Genomic DNA, 10,986 nt, shown 5'->3' on the forward strand with positions numbered 1-10,986 from the left:
ACATTGAAGGTAGATGAAACATATTTAATTACCTGCGCCACTTGTTTGACTTTGAGGAGATGGTGCCTGCGTTTCAGACAGGGATGCTTCACAAATCTCAAATCCATGTGGTGCATTAGTTTGAGACGGCATTGGTGCAATAGTCTCAGACCCTGACAACACATTAATTTGAGACAGAGATGGTCCAATAGGCTCAAATCCATCTGCTGCAAGACCTTCCGGATAAGGTGTACATGTATCAGTCGAGGATGAGTAGGGTTCAAGTAATGCCCTCTTCGGTGGTGGTAAACGGCGCATCTTCTTTGCAGGAGCCATTCTGTTACATTTTAACATTATCAAACGAGAAGTGCACAATGAGCACATAGATAAGCACAAATTGTTAATGTGAACACATACATATACGTCAACAGTAATAATTAACAAATAAAATAACTAAGAAATGAACATCCATGAAAATCTTACTTTCATACATATATATTAATCCATCTACATAAATTTACAAGTGATATTGATGACATATTAAATTTTTTGGGTTTTTGATCGGCAAAAAGAAGACTTTATTGATGAAATATATGAATAAGTACATCAATAAAGAGGAGCATGGAGCTATAACAAGCTCCAACCTCCTAGTTGGTGAGAGACCAACACAAAAGCAAATAAAGCCAGGAAATCCAACAATATTAGGCACTACAGCACTGCCATGAATAAAAACCAGATGAGGCACTACAGCAGCCCTTCCAAGCACCAAAACAGATCACCAAAACAGGACAGGCAGAGAAGACAACCACTGCCTTGAACTACAGCAGCCCTACATCCACTACAAGCACCAAGATTGTTTAAGCCAACACAGCAACAAAACAGATACACAGCCATGAGCAAAGCAAAACAAAACAGTCACCACAGATCAACACATCAGCAAAAACAGAACAGGAACTACAGACAGCTAGCCCTTCAGTTATGTACACTACAGTAGACAGACAGAACAAGCACTACAGTAGACATACAGCACTGAACACACTCTAAATCAAATGCAGCAGAACAGAACAACAACCAGAGCAGCAGTTTACAAGTTAATATTAGACCAAACTCTCCAACTAAACGGACAGCACAGCAGCAACATATATAGCACAAAGTGTTGTAGTATGTCCTCAAACAATATGTATTAAATACATCAAGGTTCTATGTCACGATTTATATAGTTAAACAATGTCAAATTCGTCTTCTTCTTGCTCATCATCGTCCTCAATGAAGTCATCTTCGTCGGTATCACAAATGAAAGCATCAACAACACCCTCGACTTGTGTTTGACTATGAGATTGTGAAACCATTGTATTTGGAATAATTTCACCTTCAATATCATCTCTACACAAAACCCCTTGATTGCCACCGCCTTCAACTTGCATACCGTTTCCGTTCACAATTGGTACAACCTCGGTGGTTTCATTTTGTTGGAACACACTATTTAGAGCATCATCAGGTAAACCATCCATCTCTGGCACATTCCATATTCCTCGATAGTGGAATCGTTCTACAACTTTCCAATTCCCACATAATTTGGTATCATTAACGTAGAATACTTGTTCTACTTGAGCTGGGAATACAAAGGGATCATGTTCATACCATCGACTTTTCACATCGACACTTGTGACATGTGTATCCGTGAGACAAGTCTTCTTGCTACCGGTGTTATACCATTCACATTGGTACAAAACAACTCGATGTCTAAAAAAATATGTCATTTCCCACACTTTCCTCAAGTAACCGTAGAAACGCATTGAATGACCCTCATGCTCCCCTTCTACAACCAGCCCACTATTTTGAGTTTTACGACGGTTATCACGATCGATGGTATGAAATCGAACACCATTAGAAATGCATCCCGAATATGTGTTGACTATTGCACTAGGACCATTGGCCAACGACCACAATTCATCCGTTGCTTCCGGCGACCCTTGATTCCGCAACTGATTTATCTACATAAGCAATACGTGTTATGTTACTTTGTTCAAGTTGGTTATAGCATAATGTGCTCACATGTTGGATAGATAGGTATGTCTTACACGTTCTTTGAACCACTTAGGAAATTCATCCCGTTGCCTCTCTGTGGTGTCACATGTACTTCCATTTTGCAAAATGTTCTTGTGTTCCCTAATTAATAAGAATAGTAGATAAGTAAGACATATGATTACGAATAATCAGACAATACGTGTTATGGCGAATTTAACTTTTTTGAGGCCTGAAAACATACTGTAGATATTGTTCCACGTCAAAGCTATTGTATAAGACAAACCACTGAGCCATCTCTCGTTCGTGGAGAGGCACATCTAGTGCCCTATTGATTAGACCAAATGGACGAACTTTTTGAGAGAAGATGGCTAACCCCAAGCCGTGATCACCACCGTCATCATTCCTTTCTTCTCGATTAAACACTGTTTCAAATCCATCAAGATACATCGAGTAGAAAGTTGTACACTCTTTGGAAATGTATGCCTCCGCAATTGATCCTTCAGGATGAGCTTTATTGGCAACAAATCCTTTTAGCATTCCAAGTAGCCTACAAGAGAAAATTTTTTTTACTATGTCCATACTACAATGCCAAAATATAGACTACCATTAAAGGTTGATGACAGTGATATGGTAAGAGCATAAATAATTACCGTTCAATTGGGTACATCCATCGATATTGCACCGGCCCTCCCAATATTGCCTCGCGCAGCAAATGAACAACCAAGTGAACCATGACATCAAAGAAAGCTGGAGGAAATATCTTCTCAAGCTTGCACAGTACAAGTATGATTTGGTCCTCTAGTTTCTGTAAATCTGTCACCTTCAACATCTTTGAACACAGTTGTTGGAAGAAATTTCCTAACTCAAATAAAGTCGTACCAATGTCATTGTTAAGATACCGGCGCATCCCAACCGGAAGTAGTCGGTGTAGAAGCACATGACAATCATGACTTTTGAGTCCTGAGATTTTGCCACTGTCAGTATTCACGCAATTGGAGATGTTTGCTGCATAACCATCGGGATACTTGATTGATTTCAAAAAAGCACCAAAGCCTTGTCTTTCTTTCGTGGATAATCTGTACACAGCTGGAGGCTTCACAAATGACCCATCACCACGACTCTGTAGGTGTAACTCCTTTCGAATTTTTAAATTTGCTAAATCAATCCGTGCTTTTTTTGTGTCCTTGTTCTTCCCATCCACATTTAATAATGTCCCCATCAAATTGTCACAAATGTTCTTCTTTATGTGCATGACATCAAGGTTGTGTCGAAGCTTAAGCGTCTTCCAGTAAGGCAATTCAAACATAATGCTTCTCTTTGCCCAATTCAACACTGGATTTTTGTCCCTTTGTCTTTTCCTGTTATTTGGATGTTTTCCAAACGGCTTGTATGTCCCAGTTTGAATTTGCTCTAATATTTGCTCCCCTGATAACTCCAACGGTTTGCATCTAACCTCACTTTGTCCATTAAACAACTTGCTCCTTCGCCATCTGTGGTTCTCGGGCAAGTAACGACGAGCACCCATGTACCCTATCTTACTTGTTAACCTTTGTGATGATGCATCCTCATTACAAGTGGGACAAGCCAAATAACCTTTAGTAGTCCACCCGGACATGTTACCATATGCAGGGAAGTCGTTGATGGTCCACATCAGTGCAGCATGCATTCTAAATGACTTTTCGTTTTTCGCATCATAAGTTCGCACCCCATCCCCCCATAACTCCTTCAACTCCTCAATCAATGGCCGTAAGTAAACATCGATATCTCTTCCAGGAGCCGATCGTCCAGGAATAAGCAATGACATCATGGAGAAAGGCTCTTTCATACACTTCCATGGTGGGAGGTTGTAAGGCATTAGGATAACAGGCCGCATACTGTATGAAGTGCTCATATTTCTGAATGGATTGAAACCATCGGTGGCGAGCCCTAGCCTTACATTTCGTGGATCCATGGCGAACATAGGATGTTGCCGATCAAAGTCTTTCCATGCCTCAGCATCAGCTGGATGCCTCAAGATTCCATCATCCACACGTTTCTCCTTGTGCCATCTCATATCTGTAGCGGTCTTCTTGGACATATACATTCTCTTCAATCTTGGTGTCAATGGAAAGTACCTCAAAATCTTGTGAGGGATCTTCTTACCCTTTCCGTTGTCCAACTTGTATCTAGGCTCTTCACACTTGGGGCAATTATGAAGATGTGCATGCTCCTTCCAAAATAGTGCACAATCATACCTACAACCATGAATGGGAATGTAGCCCAAACCCAAGTCACGTAAGAATCTTTTCGCACCATATATGGTCCATGGAACAGTCTCATCACACTCAGGTACAGTGTCCTTGAAAACTTTCATAACCATATCAAATGACTTATTGCTCCACTTGTTGTACACCTTAATGTGAAGCATCTTAATAATAAATGACAACACTGTGAACCTTGTGCATTCCGGGTATAGTTTATGTTGAGCATCTTCAAATAACTTATCAAAGTTTCGCCCATCCACACTCTCAAAAGTAGCAGGTAATTCATCCCCTTCATCATCCATTGCAAAACCCCTACAAACCTCTTCCAACATAGTCGGCAAATCATCCCCGTCATCCTGATCTTCCCCTACAGTTTCACTATATATGTCATGGTGACCTGAATTCGGTATGTGAGGTTCAAACACGGGAACAAGTTCCCCATGGTGCACCCAGGTCTTGTAAGAAAGAGATATCCCTCTTCGAATCAAATGAATCCTAACAACGTGGATCGTATGTTTTTTGTCGTTCAAGCAATCAATACATGGACACCGAAGCTTATCCTCCAAGCCTACATTTCTCATCGCAAATTCAATAAATGAATTCACCCCTTCTTGATACTCCCTACTACTTAATCTATTTTTTATTGTCATCCAACCCTTGTCTGTTTGGGCCATCTGAAAGGTTAAAGACAACCATTACAATAATTAATCTACATAATATTACAGAAAGTGTTAGAAACTACAAAATGAAATTTCCTAACAGTAACGGGAAGGAGAGATTCACAAAAATGAAAATAAAATAAACTAAATTAAGCAACCTACAAGCATGCAATGCTTGCTACATTAAGAATTATTCAAATAGGGATCTACAATTCCACACCAAATGAAACAACTTATGTTTCACTTATGAAACAAAGCAATCAAAAGAACAATGCTAACATGGATACCGTAACAAATATTCGTTAGCTAAATGATAAGCAAAAGAAAAGTTATTGATGAATACAACCAAAGTATGAAAAGATCCTTCAATAAAGAGGAGCTTGGAGCTAGCACAAGCTCCAAGCTTCAGTTGGTGAGAAACCAACAAACAAAGCGAAGCAACAGAACCAACAAACAAAACAGCCAATAGCCACTGCAGAGCACAATCAAACCAACTAACACAGCCAAGAGTTGAAAATCAGCAGAGTAAAAGAGCTGATTCTACATACATGAACAACATTTGTTTTTAAATAAATAAATTACACTATGAATTTGGAAAACATACAACATATCTCATCAATTTAATATAATTAGACTATACTCCATTAATGTTTGGAGGTCTTTAGTTCAAGTAGCCCAACAAAAGCAGCCAGCTACACTCAATGGAAGACTAATTCCAAGAATATTGGCAGACGAACAGATCAGCAACACTATTACAGACTAGCAGACTATTAGCAGGACTAACAGCTTCAACCCTCAGACCCTCTTTTTAACAAACTAGCAGTCGTAGCAATAATCTGAGTTTTTTTTTATTTTTTATTTTCTTTTATGGATCAACATAGCAGAGGAACACTACAGCAGGGGAAACAGATCAGCAGAACAGAATAGTGGAAGATTGGACTGCCACAATAGTGAAAGAGTTTGGCAAGAAAAATGGAGGTGACGTAGAAGAAGAGGAAGAGGAGGAAGGAGGAGCTGGAAACATTTTAGAACAAACTACCAAGTGTTTCTTTGGAACAACACATTTTCCTTGTTGTGCCTTTGGAAAATGAGTCTATGACGATACCAATCTCTTTTTACACAAGTTTTTGTGTTTCTTTGGAACAACACATTGCTCAATAAATTTATATTTGAGTTCCTATTTGAATAGAGGTAAGAGGAGAGGAGTTTTTAGAATGGCCCAGGAAATGAAGGATGGAAGGAGAATTTAATGGGCATTGAGTGATCCATTCAGCACAGTCAAACATATACCAGTGGTGAAACTAGTATGAAGACTGTTTATTGTTTGAATATTTTTGCGAATAATTGTTTCTCCCTTTTGTGCTCCAAGAGAAGTCATAAAATATAGAAAGATTCCACTTACCTTGGTCCGTTTTTTCCACACAGTTACAATCACAATACTATTTGTTCTCAATCCTCCTTGTGGCCTTTTATTTTCGCTAATTTTAGCAGATGTATCAATGTACTAGGATGTGCTACACTTTTGCCTTAGTTATTATTCAAGATAAATTTTGTATTCATGCATTAGTTTATCATATTTAGTAGATGGGAAACTTATCTGCACAGAAAAGTGTAAAGAAAAATTAATGTGTGGTCTAGATATTTTTTTATGTTTTGGTATATAACTAGTCAATAGCCTTTCTCCACCAAGAGTGATAAAGAAAAATTAATGTGTGGTCTAGATTTTTTCTGTGCTTTGGTATATAACTAGTCAATAGTCTTTCTTCACTGAGAGTGATAAAGAAAAATTAATGTGTAGTCTAGATTTTTTTTCTGTGTTTTGGTATATAACTAGTCAATAGTCTTTCTTCACCGAGAGTGATCGATGGGGCGGCCCCTACCGACTTGCAACGAAGTTTCTATTTTGTCTTGGGTACTTGATGTTCTTGCTATTTTAAGGCAAATAGGTACGTTTATAATCGACTAGAGAAACAATTTCTTCACACATGACTGCAAATTTGGTACAACTGAGTTATGGTTGATGCGGAGGCCCCTACCAGAGTGTAATGCTGTTAGAGCTAAGTCTGCCAAATGAAAATGGAGTCAGCTTTTGTACTAGACAGTTCATCCTGAGAGAGTATGTCTTGGTTTGATGACTAAGAAAATGATACATGAATATTTACCCCCCTTTCTTTTTACCTCCTACGTACGAACCATATGTATAAATATAGGACCTATCATATGTACAAATAATAAGATCCACTATTATTTTTCAACGGATCATGCTAATGACAACTTATGGTCTATCTTTAAGGGAAGGTAATACCAAAATAGTTAGAACACTAAAATTTTTACATATTTTGATACATATTTAGCACGTATATCAAGACTAGTACTAATCATTGGGTGATCATTAGCATATAAAACTTTGTAAATATGGTGTGTACATGGTGTTTGTTGTGCCGATCTGCATAATAGGCAAAAACCAAAAAAAAAAACAAAACAAAACAAAACAAAAATAATCCAGTGATAAATCAAATCTAGGTCGAGGTAACATGTGTAGCATATTATAGGAAATATTGTGTAATAAGCAAGGAAGCTTGGAACTTCCATGCATCTTCTGGTGACTTTAAGTATTATGATTTTTTGACAGTATCTTTTGTTGGTAATGGTATTGGGGTCTGTAGGGGCCTGGGAGGGTTAGGCTCTGTGTGGGAAAGAGGCTCAGTGGACGGATAGGGAAGTGGACATAGAGACCAAAGTTTGAATGGGGGAAACACTAAAAAAAAGTCTAACCTATCAACTAGATTGCCTTTGGAGTCTTAGATCCCAGCACTGGGACAACCCTAAATGATGCTCTCTCTGTCTCTCTCTCTCTATGTGTAATATTTTTTAATATGAGATAACTTTTTTGTGCCAAACAACCTACTATTGTGGAAATCATTACCCGATTTGATTTTGTTTTTTGAGCACTTGATGAGCACCCATTTGAATTCAGCAGCTAATTTTGAAAATTACATCATTAAAATTGTTTTTGTACTAATTACTTTAATGCTTCATATGTTGATTTTTCATCTCAACTATTTATTTAGTGTCCGTTCCAATTATTGGTGCTGGCTAATAGTTTTTCTTTCCTTTCTTTCTTTAATATATTATGATTATTAAAATTTTTTTACCCATGCAATCATTTCCTAAAAGTCACAGCTTCACAGCCGAAAAACTTATATGCTAATTATTTTGTAAGTGTACAAAACTCCCACTCACAATAGAGAGAGTTTACAAGAGGTTAATAGGTAATATGCATATAGTGTTTTATCTTCATTACACTTAATTTGCTGGTATCATGTTTCGTATCATTTTTTTTGAACTAAGAAATGAAGATCAACACATTAAATAAAAATAAAAAACAACCAATCAAGAGCACGAGATTATGAATGGCTATGAAAAATACAAATAAATAAATATGTCAAATCTGGTTCTGAGCATGACAGAATGGTATAAGTTGAACTCTTATTTATGAGGCGCCATAAATAATAACTATATATCTTGTCTAGATGTCCCAAATGAGATGTTAAGTAATGGCTCATAATATATATATTAAATCTTGCTACAATTGTCTTCCCAAAGCTCTTCATGAGACACATAACCCAACATTTTTCTGGGATCCAAAAGAGGGCTACATAATAATAATACTTTTGAAAATAATTGGCAAAGGTATCTCATACTTTTTATGTTAGTTTTGTTTTGTGTTGTGATTTTTATGTTAGGGATGGAAATTGGATTTTGTTTTATAATTTTCGATAGTTATGATGTCTTGCAGATATAAAATGGATGTTGGGATTGTTGTTTGGTTGCCGGCTCCTGATGGCAGTGGAACAGTGGTGGGTTGGTGGCTCTGTTTGTGAGTGAGGAAGGAGATGAAAGATAGGGGCGAATGAAATGTCTATTTGCCCTTGAAAACCAATCACATGACATGCTAATTTTCCATCCAATGTTTCTTAACCTATATTTTTAGTTGGACCAAAATGACACATAATTCGAAATCTGGGATTAAAATTCAGTCAATTAAAACTACAGAGAGCAAACTACAAGGAATACTTGCGCGTAATTTATCCTTTTTATTTTGTTGTTTTTGAAGTTTGAAAAGTCTCATTGCTTTTATATTGTTTTTATTTTTTTTTGCCTACGAAAAAATATATTTGCAAATTAAGAAAGCAATTTGCAAGCCTTTCTTAGCAATTATAGGATGAACAATATAAAAACTTGATAAGTAGTTCAAGGGCTGAAAACTTAAAGCTTCAAAACATCTTGTACATATCAACATTGAAGATGAAAGATAAACATATACATATTCTACCCTTTTCGACATGATTGTGTCAGGATTAGGGTATTAAACTAAAAAACATAAGACCCCATATGTTTAGGATTTGTCTCCTAATGTTGTAATGTCTCACATTTGATTCACCAACAAGGGGATTAGTTGTGCGGATAGATTAATACTCCCTCAAAACCATGGGTTAAATTTCTCAGTGCCTTGGCATAATTAATTTCGTACGGGTACTCGTCGGATTAACTTTCCTCCATCCCAACTCTTACTAAACATAGTACTGTAATTTCATAATAAATATAAATCCATCCAACATCCCATGGTATGAAAAAAAATCAGATCCACGGTATTAGCTAGACCATTATCCTTTCCCTTAAGAGTAAACATGACTATGAACTTGCTAGCACAATGGGAAAAGAAACTTCAAACTGAAAAATGATGAGCATATATGGTAAGTCCAACTTGGCTAAAATAAGATGTGCTACCTTGTCTCTTCATAAAAAATCAACTCCAACTTCTAAAGGATGGTATATATGGTAAGTCCTTGTACAGCTTGTGGCTCATTTAAGGGTACTTAAAAAATCTCAGGAATTTATAATCTATTAACCAACTAATTTGTTCGGAAATCAAATTCCAAATAACTTACAAAAGCACCCAAAGAAATTTTATTCCCATTAAGTATATTTCCCAATATAAATAGGGATACTTAAAAGAAATAGGAGCAAAAAAACACTACAAGAACATCACAGATTGGGGGACTTCACAAACAACATAACGAAATCTTATAATCGACATATCCCAGTAGCAAACATCAACACAAACATTGACAGTGAGAGGGAGACAGGCAGAGACTGAGTTCATGAGAGTGATACAGAAGATTTATACCTGAAATTGATTTTAGGGCGAGTTGAAGATGCTCCGACAAATCGCGATGGTAAGGGCCCTAGTGGGTGAGACATTGTAGAACAAGACGAGTATGAGGAATCAAACAGAAAAAATGAGACACAAAGACATAAACGGAGAGAAACTATTATAAGTTGAAACAAATACCTAGATGAATCAGAAATCCCCAAGACGAAACAGAAATGGTGAAGAGGGACGGAGGCGCAGACGGTGGAGAGGCGCTGACGGCGGACAGCAAGGTTGATGGTAAGGTGAGATGATTGGCGCGAATGAGCTTTGATCGAATTCGCTTGAGGTCTAAAAGAGGCGCGTAAGCATTTCTTATGTGTGTTTGAATTAGTAAAGTTATCCCCTACGAAACTGATGGTCGGCTAATGAATTTTGATACCAAAACGACGTCGTTTTGGTATCAGCGACCAAATTTTTTTAGTCGCTAAAATAACATACACAGCTCCCTTTTAAATGTCATTCTCCTGCCCATATTTTTGGTGACAAATGGTGTAATTTGGTCACAAAAAATTACTTATTTGCGACCAAAAATTTTGGTCGGTAATAGTATTAATTTTTAGCGACGGCATTTACTTTTGGTCGGCAAATGGCATTTTTTTGCGACAAAAATTTTTTTGGTCGGCAAAAGTGGTCGCCAATTGTGTAAATTCTTGTAGTGTCCTTTCGGCTTGTGACCGGTAAAGCGTGGCGCTTAATAGAGGTTTCGCCTTCTTTCCTGAGTAGCGCCTGGTAAAGCATGTGGTCTGTTGAGATATGTTGAGGGTCCGTTTCCTTTCGGTTTGTGACCGGTAAAAGCGTGACACTTGATAAAGGTTCCGTCTTCCTTCCGGAGTAGTGCCCGATAAAGCGTGAGGTTCCA

The 10,986-nt window shown here is 37.5% G+C and overlaps 1 protein-coding gene across 1 annotated transcript; it reads right to left on the bottom strand.

Moving 5' to 3' along the window:
• Nucleotides 1-1,199: 1,199 nt before the first annotated feature.
• LOC145816127 (uncharacterized) lies at nucleotides 1,200-10,174 on the bottom strand. Its single transcript, XM_082912374.1, has 6 exons — nucleotides 10,101-10,174; nucleotides 5,256-5,403; nucleotides 2,658-4,924; nucleotides 2,249-2,554; nucleotides 2,061-2,148; nucleotides 1,200-1,973 (listed from the first exon to the last, which is right to left on the bottom strand). The coding sequence occupies exons 1-6, from the start codon at nucleotides 10,172-10,174 to the stop codon at nucleotides 1,200-1,202; spliced, it is 3,657 nt and encodes a 1,218-aa protein (XP_082768500.1).
• Between the last annotated feature and the right edge of the window lie 812 nt (nucleotides 10,175-10,986).

Source organism: Camellia sinensis, chromosome 2 (genome assembly GCF_055761805.1).
Source record: "Camellia sinensis isolate YWXY chromosome 2, ASM5576180v1, whole genome shotgun sequence".
NCBI classification, from domain to species: Eukaryota; Viridiplantae; Streptophyta; class Magnoliopsida; order Ericales; family Theaceae; genus Camellia; species Camellia sinensis.

Excerpts from the sequence above, each read along its gene's own strand:
- LOC145816127 (XM_082912374.1), bottom strand. The coding sequence starts at position 10,174 with ATGTCTCACCCACTAGGGCCCTTACCATCGCGATTTGTCGGAGCATCT. Across the intron at positions 2,555-2,657 it reads TGGATGTACCCAATTGAACG|GCTACTTGGAATGCTAAAAG; the intron begins GTAATTATTTAT and ends TTTCTCTTGTAG. Across the intron at positions 1,974-2,060 it reads CTAAGTGGTTCAAAGAACGT|ATAAATCAGTTGCGGAATCA; the intron begins GTAAGACATACC and ends TTGCTTATGTAG.